We start from the raw sequence: 17,842 nt of genomic DNA, 5'->3' as shown, positions 1-17,842 counted from the left end.
GACTCGTGGTTTTGCAGTACCCTAACTAACATTCCCGTGTCACAAATGCGTTAAAACTAGCTCGGTAATGCGCCCCTTTACGCAAAGCCATGCACTTACCTGACACTAGCAGCAGCATTAAGAGTTGCGGATGATTGGGCCACATTGCTGGGTGCTGGAGGTGAGAATTAGCTGCCTATGAAGAGCGAAGATGGTTGAACAAAGAATGCGATCTCAGCAGAAGGTAGCCAGTGATCATAGGGTAAAGAAAAACATAACGATCGAAACTTGAGCGAGCAGGATTTTGGTGTCTGCTCTCCTTGTTTCGGGGTCCAAAAACATCAGCGAAGTCAACTTCTGCAGCAACAAACAAACGCGCTCCTCCTCCTGTGTGGGAGTGATCCCGTCTGATGCGCAGCAGCATATAAGACAGTCACAGTTACTGGTTTCCTCTCCTGTTTGGGTTACTCACTTGTGGTGGGACATCTATTCCAACTTTGCAGGATGTTGCTTGTAGCAGCCTTCTCGGGTAAGTTTTTCTCCAATTCCACTTTTTAATGACGTCATGTCACGACAACTCCCCTCTCTGCACGATGTTTCTTTGCATAGCTGTGAAAAACATCGTGCATTTTGGTGCTTTTTCACTTTGTAGCGCAGTGTAGTGTAGTGTTGTGTGCTTGATTTCCCCTCAGCTTTATGTGTTGGGCTTTTGCAGTTGCTGTGCAGACGTGGATCGCTGCTGCAGCCTCTGAGGAGTTGTTTTTTGTCACAGCTGTTGAAAACGACACTGTTTCACTAAACTGCACGGCTCAAAGAAAAGCTGGAGTCGAATACAGGGCTGTGCGCTGGTATAAGGTAATGCATAACATATTTATTTTAATTTTTAACCACTATTTTTGCCTCAATCCGGAGGGAAGGGAGTGGTATGCAGGAAGCAGCAACTCCCTATTTAAAAATGTAAACCTACATGTTTCTCAAGGAGGCGCCCTTATTGACTCTGAAGAATTTGTGTAATCATGGTGTTGGCTTTAGTGTCCCGTGATTCTAATCTAGGGCCAAGGTGCTGACGATCATGTGCCAAGAACGATACGGACGCTATAAAGCTCTTAACATCATTTCCACTTAACAGGACTGAGAAAATAAATAACACTAAGTTTAACACTCAAAGGGAATAACATAGATAACGCAAAATATTACAGTAGACTACATGATGTAATTAATCAACGTAAAGATTAAGTCTCACATATTATTGTCTTTTTCCTTTGACTGTATTTCTACTAGGCTATAAGGCAAAGGTAATTGTCTACAACCTAAAACCTTTGAAACCAGCTGGACTATAGATAGTGATATGATCAGTTCCATGATCCTGTTTTACAGCTTTATTCTGTGTTATTCTATGTTTTATATCTACATTTCAGTTATTTCTCTAAATATTTATCAGTTATTGTATCTCTATTTGAATGTATTCAATATTTTGACTTGTCCCAATGAGTGACATTGAAAAATAAATATATAGTACAAGTTGATCCTTCAGCGCCCTCTGCTGAACATTAGATGTACAACACAATTAGAACATACATTTTCCATTCTTGTTTTTGGGTTTTGTTTTATCTGGAGGACTTGCGGAGGTTTTTTTCATATGTATTGGATATGTCACAAAAGATACCTGTAAATTCAAACCGGTCTCTATCCGTGAATTTATTTTTTTAATATGACACATTTAAATGAGAGAAAACTTACAATACATTTTTCCCCCTATATTTATCTAAAGCAGTGGTTCCTAAAGCAGGGTCCAGAGCTTGTCTGCACAAGAAGTACATGGAAAAATAGAGTTTGAATGGTCTATGTGTTTGTTGAAATTTCCTTTTTTTTTTTTTTTTATCAATATCCCTATAGACTGTTTTAGGTGTACATTTGAACTGTTAAACGTTACAAAATCTTTTGAATGGAGAAAATGATTATGATTGATCTTCGGATCAATAATCCTCGGCTCGATAGACTTCTAGAAACTTGCCCCGACATGTTTGTTTGTTTGCGTTTTGGCTGATGATTCATTTTGAACTCATCACAATAAGTGACTCAAACTTGCCACATAAACATGTACTGCTGCAGCTGTGTTTTTTAAAGGGAGTAATATAAGTTTACATTCATACAAGGGGCTTCCAATCAGTGTTAATTTTGTCGACTAAAATATTTAGTCTTAATTTTAGTCAAAGTGATATATGCCGACTAAAATTGTACTAAAACTAAATGAAAAGTTTCTCATGAGACTAAAACTATGACTAAAATGTCCAGATATTTTAGTCGACTAAAATAAGACTAATTAAAAATGAAAAGGAGAGACTAAAATCATCCAAACTTCTATTGACCAAATAGAAGCCTCATATCATTTAAATTTACTGCCAAATGAACAGCTCTGAGCTTTGTTCATGTGGAGCAGCTCCATGAAGTCGAGGACCACGATTAAATATGATTATAATGAATATTATAAATATAAGTCGACTAAATTAGTCTTAATTTTAGTCGACTAAATTGACATGCAATTTTAGTCGACTAAAACTAGACTAAAATTGAAAAGGTTTTTTTGTCTAAATCTCGACTAAAATTAAATTACATTTTAGTCAAAAGACTAAAACTAAAATAAAATATGTTGTCAAAATTAACACTGCTTCCAATGAGATAAAGTGGTGTTTGAGATTATCACTAAATAAAGTAAAATGCCCCCTCTTTAAGACCAAAGCAGAGCTAATCCCGCCCATGTTCTGACCACTTTGAATCCAGCATTAGCTGCACATTTACAAAACAAGGCTAATTAAAGAGTGGTTCCCATAAAGATTGTTTGTAACATGAACCAAAGCTTGTAATGAGAGCCGGCGGAAAGTTTGTTCCTGTGGAAAGTCTGTGGGATTTTGCAGATGTTTGTGTTTTAAAAATGACTCTGCAGGTGTGGGCTGCAGAAATCACCTAAAGAGACCTCAAATGGGTCGTCAAAACCAGGCCACTGTTTTAGGCAATGACATAACTTTAAGTCTATAAACTCCACAGTAAAAGACATGACAGTGATGCAGAGAGTTTATAATAATGAGAGATCGAGGCTTTTCAAATTAGACTTTAAGGTGGAAGATGGACAATATGTACAATCATGTACATTGGAGCAAAAGTAACTTTAACTCTATATATTTCAATTGGCTGTTAAAGAGGAACATAACAGGATTCTAAGTAAATGTGTGAGTAGTTTCTGTGACTAACCAGTTCTATGAATTTAAGTAAATTATAGATTATTTCCTTTCGTCAGACCAGGGTTTCTTAATCATAGGTTTGTGTCTTCCTCTTTCCCCGAAGGGTCACATGACGAGGATGCAGGAAGCATTTGAGCATCAGATTAAAGGAATAGGCCATCGTTTTTACATACTGAGATATGCTCTTACCTCACTTTAGCCGAGTTAATATATCCCCGTCTGGTCTTTGTCCGTGCGCTCTGCCAGGCAAACGGAGCACATACGCAGCCTCTCCCACATGTCACATAGCTCCAAAAAAGCTCACGATAGAAGCTACCAAGCTCTTCCACGTGTTCCCTATTTAAATAAAGTTACGTGAAGTGTTTTCATGCGAAGTATATTTACACAGAAATGTAACGTGTCGATTTTATAAGCAAATAAAAAGGGGGACTATATTGTGAGGCGTAATGATACGAGGAGTAAAACGTCTGCGCAGTAACTCCTAAAGACTTCCCCGCTCACTTTCGTCAATAACCTTTAGGAGTTACTGCGCGGACGTTTTACTCCTCGTATCATTACGCCTCACAATATAGTCCCCCTTTTTATCTGCTTATAAAATCGACACGTTACATTTCTGTGTAAATATACTTCGCATGAAAACACTTCACGTAACTTTATTTAAATAGGGAACACGTGGAAGAGCTTGGTAGCTTCTATCATGAGCTTTTTTGGAGCTATATGACATGTGGGAGAGGCTGCGTATGTGCTCCGTTTGCCTGACAGAGCGCACGGACAAAGACCAGACGGGGATATATTAACCTGGCTAAAGTGAGGTAAGAGCATATCTCAGTATGTAAAAACGGTGGCCTATTCCTTTAAGTCTGAATTATAATTTGTTTGAGCAAATGAACCCTTTTTAAAGCTAAGTTGATTTACTAAATGCAATAATGCTGGCATACATTTTTATTGCTCTCTACAAAATAAGATTTCCTTCTCTTCTACATTCACACATGGGCAACGTGTTTAACCGTCAGTTCCTCATAAGTGAAGTGTCTCTAACTGTCAGAATCTAATCAAGATTAACAGGAAAAATAACTTCATTTCATTTGAAGGAAGTCTACACTTTCTAATAAATCCATTCTGGGTTTTTTTCCCCCCTTCTTTTCCTTTTCACTTTGTCAAGACATTGCACCGTTTCAGAATTTTCAAATTTACTTGAGTCACGACTTAAAGGATTTATTTCCCTGAAGGACTTTCTAAGTTTGCTACATGTTTGAGTAATCCTGTATATTCAGTCAGTTTCCTTATCGAGGTGGTGCTCCCCTGTGTTTTTAGAAATCTAGACTCCTTTGGATCATTTCGACACTCAAATCACTTCCATTGCAAAGGATATCTCTTTTTAAAGGATTTTCTTTTTTTTTTACCAATCCAGCTGAAAAGGGGAGGCACCAGTATGGTATCGACAAAAGAAGCGTTAAAGCTGCATTATGCAACTTTTTATCTGAAAAAAAAAAAACCTTCTATACGAGTGCTGCTGTGTGGTTTGTTAGCCTGGCACCTTTACGCTCCATCACAGGCTCCAGGGTCATTTGTTTTTAGAGTTTCTGGTGGGTTTTCACTGATGACGGACCCTCTCACCAGATGGTAGAGGAAAGCTCTTCTTTTACTCTTCATGGCAGGGAGCTGACATTGCTGCAATACCACCCCCTAGAGGCCAGAGGTGACTCCAAATGACACTTAGTAAACAGGATTCAATGGAGTCTTTATACCTTCCTTTATACCTCCTTCAAAGCCTGGCTCCAAAGAGTTTCCTTTTTTCTAAAAACTGCTCTGACCAGTGTGACAACGCGGGGCTGGTATCATATTTGTAGCCGCGCTGGTTTTTGTGCAGCAGAATTAAAGTTTAAGCCAAGTCTTTGATGAAAGACTTCAGATCCTGGAAATACTTGCATTAGTTTAGCTGTTGTGGAAGTTTAAAAGTAGAGAGTAGCGGATCGTGTCCAGAGCCAGATTTATTAACAAGAGCAGCAATCAGGAGAGCACAGATTCAGAGAGGCGACATGCTGCATTCAGAGCACTTCCCATGTCTCTCTCAAGTCCCAGTTCCCCACCGAAAGCATTGAGATTCACATATCATTATATACAGCCCTTGTATACGTAGTCATTCAAATAGTTAACATTCTGTCCTTGGGTCTCAAAACATATTGTCCATAGTTTAGTGTCTGGGATCAAATTAACCGTAGCATTCTTAGACAAGGTTATAAACAGAATAACTGATATTTTATCTCCTCACTGTTCATATTTTTATTTTAAAAGCTGCACAGTGGGTCTGATTTCACTTTTTGGTGGTATAACTTTTTATACTTCAGGGCAGTTTTGGTGCGAGTTGCTGGTTCATTTGGTCTTCTCGTGTTAACATGTAAGCATTTCCTTTTAAGCAGACCTGTGTGGTCTTTTCATACCTGACAGTTTGAGGTATGACGACCACCACATTGGTCTGAGTTAGAAGAAAACCTTTACAAGACCATAGAAGTTCATTGAAATGCTCACTGACCACGTCATGTCCAAACTAGGAGATGGTCTGTGGAGGCGTGTCATGAATTATACATAAAATGGGTCTCACACTTTAAAAGGGAGGATTGTTCTGATGGGAACCATGACCACAGTGAGGGGCTTTTAGAGGCACTTAAGTGAAGCACTTTACATTGTGCGATAACGTCATCATGCTAAACCGAACCAGGACTGTGCATCTGGAAACCAATAAACCAGGATCTCACAGAAGGTCTTGGATGTCGGGATGAATAAAGTTCTAGCTGAATTCAAAATGTACAAACAACAACTAAATCAGACCGACCGAAAGCAGCAAAACAGCAAAAAAAACACATTTAAGATGACATCATGTGGAAACAATGGCGACGCTGAGCCAGTAAGAGACCAACGCTTTCTGGAACAGTTTTAAAGGCAAATCAGGTCGAGGGAAGTTCTTTCAAAAGTGGAGAGAGTCAGTCCGACCATCCGCCTCTGAGCCGAGTCCATGTAAGGCTATTAAAGTTGGCACCAAGACACAACAGGGATGAGGCATCGTCTGCACTCCATCCCTGCACAAAGTCTGGCTTCAACAAGGTACTTTATGTTCATGGACGGCCCATGTCAATGAACATGCGGTACGTGACCCTCGTGCAATGAATGGGTTGGGATGGGAATTTGCAGTTTCATTTTGACTCAAACTCTCAGGAAAAGTGATAAAGTATCTCGCTCAAGGATACATTCTGAAGTGGGAGGCCAAAAATATTCACTCAAGTACTAAAGTCTGCTCTATGTTTTAGTGGTGACATAAATTATGAAGAAAAACAAGGAAAGATAATCCAATATTACTCTGTTATAAGTAAAAAGTACTGAATGATATACCTACACTAAGTCCAGAGTAACTTTTTTTGGAGTACTACCCTCTGATGTTATTGGCTGCTCATTGTCCTGCTGTGCCTCATAATAAAGTGTGTGTGTTTCAGGAGGGGGTGGACCCGCGTCTCACCGGCCTGGTCTCCAGGTCTCCCCCTAATGGAACCTTGAAGTGGTACGTGGGGGCGGACACCCGTGTGTCTCTGGAGTACCCCAGCCTCAGCCTGCAGTTACCCCCAGTATCGTGCTCTGACAGCGGGGTGTACCAGTGCTACCTGGCGGCGCCTGTGGGGCAGCAGAACCAGGAGGGCAGAATCAGACTCATTATCGAGGGTAAGAACATGACACATAATCATCTGTAGAAACAGCAATATGACTCACTGAAGGCTAGGAGTCTGACAATATGTTGATTTTCTGATGTATCGCAATATTTTGCAGGACGATACCTTTTTTTCCCCGATATCTTTATTTTTGATGACTTCATGCATATTAATGAGGCAGCAACACTGTCACACAAATAAATTACTTTTAATGATAGTTTTTATAATTATAAATAACATTACTTTGGGGTTGATCTATCTTCTTAAATAGGATTGTGTTTTTTGTTTTAAATGTAAATGAAGTCACTGACAGATCTATAGACCCATTTTCAGTGTGTAAGTCAGGGATCATTAATAAAAGGGGTTCGAAGTACATAAAGAAATGTGAATGATGAATAATATGTAGTCTGTTAAAATAAAGGTTCAAAGTAGCATTATTTTTTAAAGCGTGATGTATCGTATGTTGTTTTCGTGCAATATATCGAGTATCGCAGTATCGGTGCATTGTGAGATAATCGTTATCATCAGGCACGTATCGTATCGAATCGTCAGGTACCCAGAGGTTCCCACCCCTACTGTAGGTGTTCCAATGTGTTTGTAAAAGTTTGTATAGCTGCTGATGTGGAAGCAGAAGGGGGAGGGGAGAGTGCAGTTCATCGGTAATGGGAAAGCACTCTATGTAAGACCGGAAAATACTTTATATAAGTATGTGTAAGTGCTCAGTCTCCAGTTGTAGCCAAAGTGGTCATCTGGACTGGATGGTTCAGAATTTTAAATGTTTCATTTCTTAAAAGTTGACCTGGTGTAAGGAATACAGGGGCAAGTCCAACCCCCACAAGATGATAGAGTTAGGGATGTTGAGGAGGTTGTAACTTAGTTATTTTAGTAATCTGCCATGTTAGAGGGTACTAGGAAACATGATCCATTGACTAAAAATAATATAGAAAGTAGAGCGTGCTCAACTAGCAGCTTAATGTAGTGTCCAAATTAGGGCCCGATATCGCTCAATCAGTATAGGCCGATATAAGTAGGCTGGAAACCGAAAGTGATACAGACTTAAAAAAAGAGATCAGACAAACATTGCGGTGAAAAAGTCAGTCAGTTTGTTCACTTATTTTGTATATTTTATGTTGCTGACTTTTGCGTCTAATTTCGGAATCATACGAGGCAGAGACTTTTGGAATCTACTGGTTTTGTCTTTGAAACAAGCCCGTCTGAAGCACTGACTAAACATGAATGTCCTGAATAAATCAGCCTTATGCCCCTCACACGGCGCCCCCTGCTGTCACAGTTCAACACTTGAACATGGAAGCATTATAAACAGGATTATATAGGACATTTCAAAAATATCAGCTTTGCATTGACAACGGCCTTAGAAAACACACATTGGTCGAGGGGAAAATTCTCAACAACCCTGTCCACACGACTACCTTTGGAAAGTTTTGCGATAGGCTTATGTGGCTATATCTGTTTACCCATCTCTGTACATCGGCTTCCTTCTAATCGAGCCACAGAGCAGGAAGTTCGTGTTTGCCTCTCTGTCTTCACCACTCTGCTTTGGTAATGGGATTTTTTTCAAAACCTTTCAAAACCTTGTGCTGAGTAAATTTACTTCTTTCTCAACACTAACTCTTTTGCCTAAAGACTTGGCTCGAGTCCCTTTTCTAACCAGTGACTGTAAAAGATACAGACTGTTCTCGGTTTACATTTGCATTGGGACTTTTTGTCAGGACAGGGATGTTCTGTTCTGAATTCCACAGTGTTCTTTTATATCTCTTTCCTCGGGGTTTTCACGTGAGCTCATTTTGCATTTAGTCATTTAATAAGCCGCAGACAGCAGCTCTCACACAATCAGGACTTCTGTTTTTTACTGAAACAGAAATTAAATTAGTGAAGGGGAAAAGTGTGGTGAAAAGGAACATGTCTAGACTTGGTTTATCTTCTGACCGCACAGAATATTGCAATTATATCTAAAAAAAACTGCAAACACTGTAATGTAGATACACTCTGGCTACTCCACCAATGGAATATCCTGTAGTTTTACTTTATCCAAGGCTGTGCTGAGAATGTGAAGGTTTTAAGCGACACCAAGGCCTCACTTTATCTGAGTTTGTCCTTGTTTTTATCTGCATTTTTGCATACTTTTGTAAATGTTTTATTGTTTTCTCAACCTTGATCTCCATGCTGGCAGTACACTCTGCTCCTCGCCATCACAAGGTCAAGAAGATTAGATATAACATAATATTTAGATGAGATTACTTGTAAGTTTTAGTTTCAAAATGCTGGTAGAAGGCTGCATTAAACTTGAACAAAAACCCAAATTGCTTAAGATTGTTGTTCATCAAATTGTGTCAAAACAAGACCTGACAGAAGAAAATGCTAAATCAGGACCAAAACAAGGCAAAAACAAAAGTACTTGTATCATCATGGCTTCTTACAATGTGGGAATTGTGTGACCTTATATTGTAACAATAATAATTTGCCGTTATAATGGGCAGCCCTAGCCTACTATTATGAACTGTACTGACATTTCAGTGACATTTCTGACCATGTTTTTGTTTACCTAAACCTTTATGGGGATTTTCGTGCTGTCATCTATGGCACAAGACTCGAGTCACAAGGACTGTAACCTTTAATCTTGTGACTTTAAGGTGATTATTTTACATTACACGAGGGTTCAATGTGATGTGATATGAAACCATTGTAACAGCATTGTTTTTATTTAAACTTCCCTAAATCATGTTCCTCTATTCAAGTTGGCCATTTTATACTCACTACTGCCACCTCAGGTCATACGTGCAACTGCAGGTTGAGTGACAGTTTTTGAGTGACAGTGCAGGATTTTAGAGGAAGTTGTTGGTGAACAGGTCTGAGCTCATTCACAGTAGGACATGGATGGAACATGTAGAGGGAGGAAAATACTTAATTTTAACATGTTTAAACTCTGTATAGTCCCTTGAAGTGAAGTTGTTCTTAATGGAGTTGATGTTAGACTGGTTGTGGTCATGGAGATAAACCAGGGAACTGTCTCCCCATTGTTACCTTCATTCAAAGCTCAAAGCAGCAACAAACCAGTGGGCAGAGTACTCTCCTCTGTTTATTCTAAACTGAACAGAAAGAAGTGGGTTTGGTTTTATGAATTATTGAAATAGTCGTTTTCTGGTTTACACAGATTCAAAAAGGTGAAAATTAAGTATTGATGAAACTCCTATGTCTTTAAAGTCTGGGTGTGTGCAGTGTTTTGTACGTTGTAAAATTAATAAATATGATCTGTCTGTGTCTCAGGACAATTATCCAATCAGAAAGCAGAATTAGCTCCACTCTTATTGTTGCCAGATCCTAAAGTTTAAACCAGTTTGGAAATAAACTTCCTCAGTCACAGCTCCTGTCCCCGATAAAGGGCAGCCTCCCGAACTCTGGTGGTTTTTAGATTATTATTGTCATCCATACACATTATAACAGTATGAAGGTGACTGTGCAGGTCTAGTCTAAACCGGGACTAAACCAGCCCTGACCTAATGTAAAAATGAGAATCGTATGTTTGTTTTTCTAACTCTCCTGTCCTTTCCCAGGCTGCCCCACAGATCCACCCGTGATCCCAGAGAGTCGGGTGGACATAATCATTGAACAGACTCCTGTGCACCCGGGGCCAGTTTCGAAGGACGGATACCTGGTCATCTGTGCCGCTGTGGGCGTGTTGCTCTCAGCCTTTGTCATTTTCCTCCTGAGCTACGTAAGTGCAGCTCTCCCACTGTCATTATAGATCCTCCCTGTCTCGCATGGTTAAGACGCACATGCAGCTTTGTGTAAGAGTCAGTTTCTATTCTTCAGAAACAGAAGAAGCCGTGTGGGATAGATGCATAATCTATTCCAGCCATGCATTTGGAAACACAGGCAGGGCGTTGTGTTGGGTTTTGTTTTTGATGAAATAGAAACTGTGCTGTACCAAGGCCGAGGTTGTACAAGATTAGCCCCACAGCTATGTGTGAGGAGGAGGAGGAGGAGGAGGAAGGAAGAGGGAGGAGGAGGAGGAAGGAAGAGGGAGGAGGAGGCACCAGACTGTGACGACTTCAGTGTCAGGGGGAGACGGAGTGCTAGGTTTGATCAAAAATGTCAGGTTACTATTCAAAAACTGGCGAAAATTGGCAGCGTTGCTTCTGTCAGTCCACCCCAGGGGCGGCTGTGGCTATGAAAGTGCCTTATCACCACCGAGTGTGGAGTGAATGAATAATGACTACAGTGTGGCACTTTACAAACCTGTGTTTCCAAGTTTCTCAAAGTGCAAAACAGTGTAGGCCTTTATTATCATTACGTTTGAATCAAAGACGAACTTTATTGTAGCAAAGGCCTTTGTGTAAAAACAAAACCAAATCACATTCAAATCTCCAATTGACGTGGACTGAAGGAGTCCATGGTTTCAAGTGTTTTGTCCTTGAATGGATCCCTGTCCCATGATGAACGCGTCCTTCCTTTGTATAAATTTGCCTTCTCTGATTGTCTCTTTTGTCTCTCCACAGAGAAGCCTGAAAAACACTTTATGGCACAAAACAAAAACCCCGGGAAAAGAGCTGTACCCGTACCCGGACCCGAACTCTCCGCCGGAGAAACAGGACTTACTTTGGATCACCACTTTAGGTCCCCCTCCAAAAAAGTCAGACATTACTGCAGCGTAATGTTGGCAGACACAGATAAGGTGTGGGCTAATGGGCTCGACACACAGGGGGCGCTGTCGCTCCTCTTCAGTTCCAGTGGAGCGACTGCGACACGGCGGAAATCGTCCCGCTACGCGACAGGCGACGCTTGTGCATGTGCAGCTTCAGGCTCGTGCACGAAGACGTGCACGCGCGGGCTTACGACGCAATCCATGGGTGAGAAACGCGCTTGTCTTTGGTCCTCATGTCGGGGCGCTGACATCGCTGTAATACCACCCTCTGGTGGTGCCCAGGGGCCACTCCAAAAAATACCTGGCTCCAAAGTAGCCTGGCACGAGCCAGACTGATCCTGCATGTTACTGTGTGATTTGTGGAGGCTTGCATGTGAACATACATGGGACTCATGCATGTAAACACACCACGCTGGATTGTAGCCTTGGGATAATTTGCATCCGTTGTCCCACACTGGCCTATTGTGCATGTTTTTAGTGGTAGAGGAAACCGGAGTTCCCGGAGCAAACCTACGCAGACACGGGGAGAACATGAAAACTCCACAGAAAGGCCACCTTCAGGTGGAACCTGGGACCTTCTGATCAGGAAATGATGTCCAGAATGTTCTTCTGAACAGAAAGGAGGAGCGTCTGGCTGGGCCGGTGGGCGGGCGTTGGTTTTCGCCAGTCGGTGTCGTTTGTCGCCTCCCGTGTGTCGAGCCCATAACTCTGTATCGTAAGAAGTCTGTTGGCGCCAAAGTCAATGTTTACAATCGCGAAATAGGCCTTAAATGTATCACCACAGAAAATATTGAAACATGTTGATATTAATGACTCATGGCACAAAATGTATATATTCAGATTATTTTTGTATTTTGGTTTAGCTAAGTTAACTGGTTAAAGTCTGATTCAGTGAGCATTTGTCTGTAGCTTTCTTCACACGGCACATTTGAAAACTTTTTACTTATTATTGTTGCTTTTATTATTGTTGAACATGTTTGTACAGGTATATATATATATATGACTTTACACTCCAATATGTTTAGGCTGTGGAAACAAGTGGGAAAGGGAGCGTTAGCATGTTGGAACGGCTGCTTAGCATTGCTGCTATTAGCAAACTGAAGCTATCGAGTAGATGTATCATAGATAGTTTTAGTATTGAAATGGTGTATGGACTGGTGGACCTTTTCTGTTTGGGTGGCATCTAATGTACATTCAGGAGATGGTTGACGGATCATGATCAAACCAGAGCGAGACTCGAGCAGGTCTAAACTACAACCAAACAGGACTGAACCAGGTGTAAAACTAATCAATCTAGATCTAAAATCAAGGCCTAAACTAGGTCTGAACTAGGCCTAAACATGGTCTAAACCGTGGATGTGCTGCATGTTCTGCTCTGGCTGACTCCGAGTGGAGAATTGGCGCTTGATGAGTTTGTCCAGGCACAATTTTTGCTGGACTGAAGATGTTTAGGCTAAAAAAAAAAACTGGTTTAGGGTTGCCATTACCTACAAGAGTCAGGCAATGGTTTGAAAGTACATTATGAAGGCACGGTATGTTCATAAAAAAGAAAAGAAGAAGGAAAAAGTGAGAAAAAAAATCAAGAAAGAAAAAAAAATAAGGGGGTAATAAGGTGCAGGTGTAAATAAGACGCTGCTTGTAGCATTTAGCATTTGTAGAAAGCATGTTTTGTTGTGAGTTCAGCCATCTACAACTTTTTTTTATTTTTTACTGTTTATGTTAGTGCAGTGTAACGGAAGGAGATTTCCTTTTATTTGCACCAAAGTCAAATGGATTCAGTCATTTCTTATGGTTTTGCTGTGGGAGAATAGACTTTTTGCAAATGCTCACTGACACAGACTATAACTTATATTTGCATAATAGCCATATTTTATTAATGAAATTAAAACTTAATGTACACAGTTTGATCCGTGTGTGGTACAACAGTGACTGAACTGATATAATATGATGGTGGTTTAATGTTAAGTTTGAGCCCAGTTTGGAGAAGCCGACAGAAGCCGACAGGTTTATTAAAGCACTGTGTGAACATGTCCACACTCTCGCCTCCAAAACAGATTAATCTTTTCTTCTTTTTAGTACATTTTCAAACACCAGACTCGAGCGCCCAAAATAAAAATCTGCAGGCTGATCTCCTGGCTACGCTGCAACTCCAACAATGTAAGAACTTAATTAAAATACTAAAACTGAACAAACCCAGGACTAAACGATTACTGAGCAAAGACTAAAAACAAAAGTAGTTGTAGTTGAAGCTGCAGAAGCAACATTTAAGTAGTTTTAAATGTGGAGTATTTCATTTTGTTTGTTTTTTGTTTATAATAAAGTGAATATTATTGAATTCACATTTTTATCTACTTGAACATTTGTTACATAGCGATTCTACCACCACGACTACTGAGAAAACTACTACCACCATTACCAACCATTACCTTTGCTCCTACTACTACTACTATAATCATTACTTCTCCGACTACTACAACCATAACTCCTACTACTACAACCATTACCTTTGCTACTACTACTACTACTATAATCATTACTTCTCCGACTACTACAACCATAACTCCTACTACTACAACCATTACCTTTGCTACTACTACTATAACCTAGAGCTGGTGATTTTTTCCCCCAAAAAATCGGTGTTAAAAAAAACGCGATTTACGATTCGATTCGATTTCCTCTGAGCCGAGAGCTAAAAATAAATTAAAAAATAAAATAATAATGAATAAAAAATATATTAAAAAATTTAAAAATATATTTAAAAAATAATAAAAAAATAAAATTAAAAATATTTAAAAAATTAAAAAATAAATGAATGAAAAAATAGTAAAAAATAAAATAAAAAAATGGAAAAATAAATGAATAAAAAAATATCAAAAAATACCAAAACATAAAAAAATAATAAAATAAAAAATAAATAAAAATTAAAAAAAATCTAAAAATTAGTCTAAAAAATAAAATAAAATTTCCGATTTTTAAATCAAATAGATTTTTTTCCAGCCCTACTATAACCATTACCTTTCATCTTCTTACTACCATTACTCCTCATACTTCTACTAGGCCTACATCTCCTCCGACTACTACTACAACCATTACAGTACTAGTGCTACTACTACTTGTGCTCCTGGCTTTGCTCCTCTGAACTGGGATCACTGAAAGAAGGAAAATGCAAAACACTGGATTAGCCTGATGTCCTCGTCTTGTGTATTTCGTGATTAGACAAACTGACTTTGGCGCCAACAGTCGTGACTTCATTTATGGGAAATCTCTTGATGTTTTATTAGAATAATTGGTGCACAATGAAAGAAAGCCACAAAACCACTGTTCAGTAAATGAGTCAAACATGTGATTGTTTATGAGTAATAGTGAATGTTTATAAGATATGGGATTGTCTAAAGATCAGTTTGTTTCATGTGATGATACCAGGGAGTGTTTAGTCTGAAACAAAGTGATGGAAATGAAGACGACCCACTAATATTGAAATAGAGTCTGGACTGTGGTGTAAGAGCTTTTAATATGGTTTTATTTTATTTTGTGAGGGTTCCTCGGTGAACGAGAGCCCTCTTACTTCAGCGTATGTATTTTAAAGCACTGTAGGCGACCAACAGAGGGAAACGGAATGCATTTATATTTAATTATGTTATATTAGTTAGAAATTGAATGAATGAGAGTAGACTGGAGAAAGCAGATTTACTCAAACATCAAATCAATTAAAAGTCAGGTTTGTTGAGAGAAACACTTCCTAAATTTGCACAAATGTAAATGAACCAAATAGGTAAGAGAATGTGAATTGTGTCTGGAAAAGTTCTCTAGTTAATGCCTTATGTTTTTATGTTGTTAAAAACATCAAAACAATCAGTGAAATTATGTCTTTACAAAAGGCTTGTTGTTTTTTATGCACCAGAGGTGAAAAGTCAAAGGCAGTTTGTCAAAGTCCTGCATTTTTGCACAATTTAATGACTTCTAATGTTTTTTAGATGCAGAACACTGTAAAATTGATGATATTACCTTTACTTTGCTACTCATTTTAGCTTGTGACGATAATTTCCACTGCTGAAAAGACATTTTAGTCCGAAAACACAAGAGCATAATTACACATATTTCTCTGAAGTTTTCACCTATTGATTATTCAAAATTAGAGACTTTTATACTTAATTACAATGAACTTTTATACTTTTCTGTATCAGATCAGATGGGGGGAAGTTTATTAAAAATATATATTTATGTTATGTTTGGAGTTTTTATGTACTGCATCATAGTGTACCTTTGTTTAATAAGCTAAAATCCAAATATTTGGATCTGCAACATGACCCACATACTTGTACTTGGCAGCCATACGAAAACTTTCTTTATGATCTGTGTATTACAGTGCTCTGTGACTTTTTGTGACATCTTTTAAAATACGCTTTAACATCTCGCGCATGTAAACTGTTTTGTAGTGCCCGATTTTCAATAAAACAAAATGTGTTTTATCCTTGTCTTTTATCTGGGGAAATGACAAGTTTTATCTCTGAAAGTACATAAAAAATAACCAATAACAATGACCGTAAGATGTATGCTGAAATTCAATTATTTTCAATGTAGTTTTTTATTAGAGGCCGACCGATATAGGTTTTTCTAAGGCCGATACCGATATTTTGGGATGTTAATTGGCTGATGCTGATATGCTAGGCCGATGTTTTTCACCGATATTCTTCCAAATGTCTGGTCTATTATCCTGTAAATACAAATACTTGGCCGATTTTTTTTATGACTTTAGGTGATCCAATCCTAGTTTCTGTCCCAGCTTTGATTAGTTAGCGTTAGCATTAGCATGTACAGTTTGGGAATGTGACGTCATATCGCTAAGCATAATGGGATTAGCAGCAATTGTAAACTAATGGAGTTTTTAAAAGTTAAGATACTGGAGATATTGTTCACATTAAAACACTTGAACACCGCAGTGAGTTAGATGTATTTACCGGCAGTAACTCAGCAGCTAAAGGAGTTGTTCCACAACTATTTTCTTGACTTTTTATACTGTTTTTAGCTAATGTTAGTCAATGGAAATGTATGCTAAAAGCTGCAAAGATGGCGGATCTCCATGGTAACTCTATTGTTACTAGCTGTGGCATTTTGCGCAGCTATCAAAAATACCTTAGTGGAGGTTAAAACTAACTCAGTGATTGAATTCTCCAGATTCTTCAAAATAACATGCAGCACATTGTCCATATCGACGGAGGTTTAGGGAAACTTGTGTTGAACAAACTTGAAACTAACCAGTTTTCACTGTGATGTTTCTCACCTCCTCTTAGGCCTGGGGAGTTGTGGGAGGTCTCGTTTTAAAGCCCTGACTTTGCTCTTTCCAATGCAAAAAACGGTCCGGGAATCGGCTTTTTTTGGCGCTCAAGCGACCGATAGCCGATATTGTAAATCGTATTATATATCGGCCAGCCTCTATTTTTGAGTAAAGGAGCTTTGAGGCCCCGCAAGTATGACAAGGGCAGCGGCTGTAGGATGTGCCATTAGTGGTAAAAAAAATAAATAAATAAACTTGAGTTGCTTAAAGGGACAATTCACCTTATTCCGCCCCGCCCACTTTTGCCTCTTTTTGAGTCGTCTCGACACTTCCGGTCGAGCGCGAATCCCGTTCATTTAAACGGAGAACGAGGGAAAATATTCGCCACTGAAATCTGATGTTTAGTCGATTAATTTGTGTAAAATGTCCAATGTTCATTTGCACCAACAAGTCGACACTGCAGCGTTTCTCTGCACGGCCGAAAAATGGCTTTGTTTTCGTGTAGTGACTGATTTTATCTGGACTTCTCCAGTCCCATGTTAGCAGATAGGAGAAAATTTGTTTGAATTTTAGTCAATATACTTTATGATATTTCCGTTAGCATATTTCAAGGTGTCGTTGCGTGTAGTATTGTAGAGGGTGACCATATTTTCCCAACCAAAAAACTGTGACACAATCCGTGAATATGCCGCAGGGGTTCAAATCTTTACTGTGTTCCACCAAAACACATGGAGGAGATGCTAGATTTCAAAAAGTAGTCACCTCAAATTACTTAAGTACATGTACTTGAGTAACTGAGTATTACCCACCTCTGACTCAATGACAGGGAACTTGCAGGAATCTACAGCAAAAGTTTAAAATTTTACCGTCATTTGTTGTTGCTGGGAAAACATAAGTGCATCAAAGCAAACGGAGCAATGGAGATTTGGAAACCATGGTTGCATATAATTAAAATGTGTGACCGGGTGGAAACTCCCAAAGCCAAACT

At 39.1% G+C, this 17,842-nt stretch overlaps 1 protein-coding gene across 1 annotated transcript; it reads left to right on the top strand.

The window, feature by feature from the left end:
• Positions 1-451: 451 nt before the first annotated feature.
• On the top strand, positions 452-11,907 carry LOC306973085 (uncharacterized protein). Its single transcript, XM_079569900.1, has 5 exons — positions 452-508; positions 695-834; positions 6,707-6,929; positions 10,489-10,649; positions 11,434-11,907. The coding sequence occupies exons 1-5, from the start codon at positions 484-486 to the stop codon at positions 11,587-11,589; spliced, it is 705 nt and encodes a 234-aa protein (XP_079426026.1). The 5' UTR covers positions 452-483; the 3' UTR covers positions 11,590-11,907.
• The last annotated feature ends 5,935 nt before the right edge of the window (positions 11,908-17,842 follow it).

Source organism: Gobius niger (assembly GCF_951799975.1).
Source record: "Gobius niger genome assembly, chromosome: 13".
NCBI classification, from domain to species: domain Eukaryota; kingdom Metazoa; phylum Chordata; class Actinopteri; order Gobiiformes; family Gobiidae; genus Gobius; species Gobius niger.
Note: the sequence above shows the minus strand (reverse complement) of the source record. Positions and strands in the feature narration are given on the sequence as shown.

Coding starts and splice junctions, on each gene's coding strand:
- LOC306973085 (XM_079569900.1), top strand. CDS start 484: ATGTTGCTTGTAGCAGCCTTCTCGG. Junction 509..694: donor GCTTGTAGCAGCCTTCTCGG/GTAAGTTTTTCT, acceptor GGGCTTTTGCAG/TTGCTGTGCAGACGTGGATC. Junction 6,930..10,488: donor AATCAGACTCATTATCGAGG/GTAAGAACATGA, acceptor GTCCTTTCCCAG/GCTGCCCCACAGATCCACCC.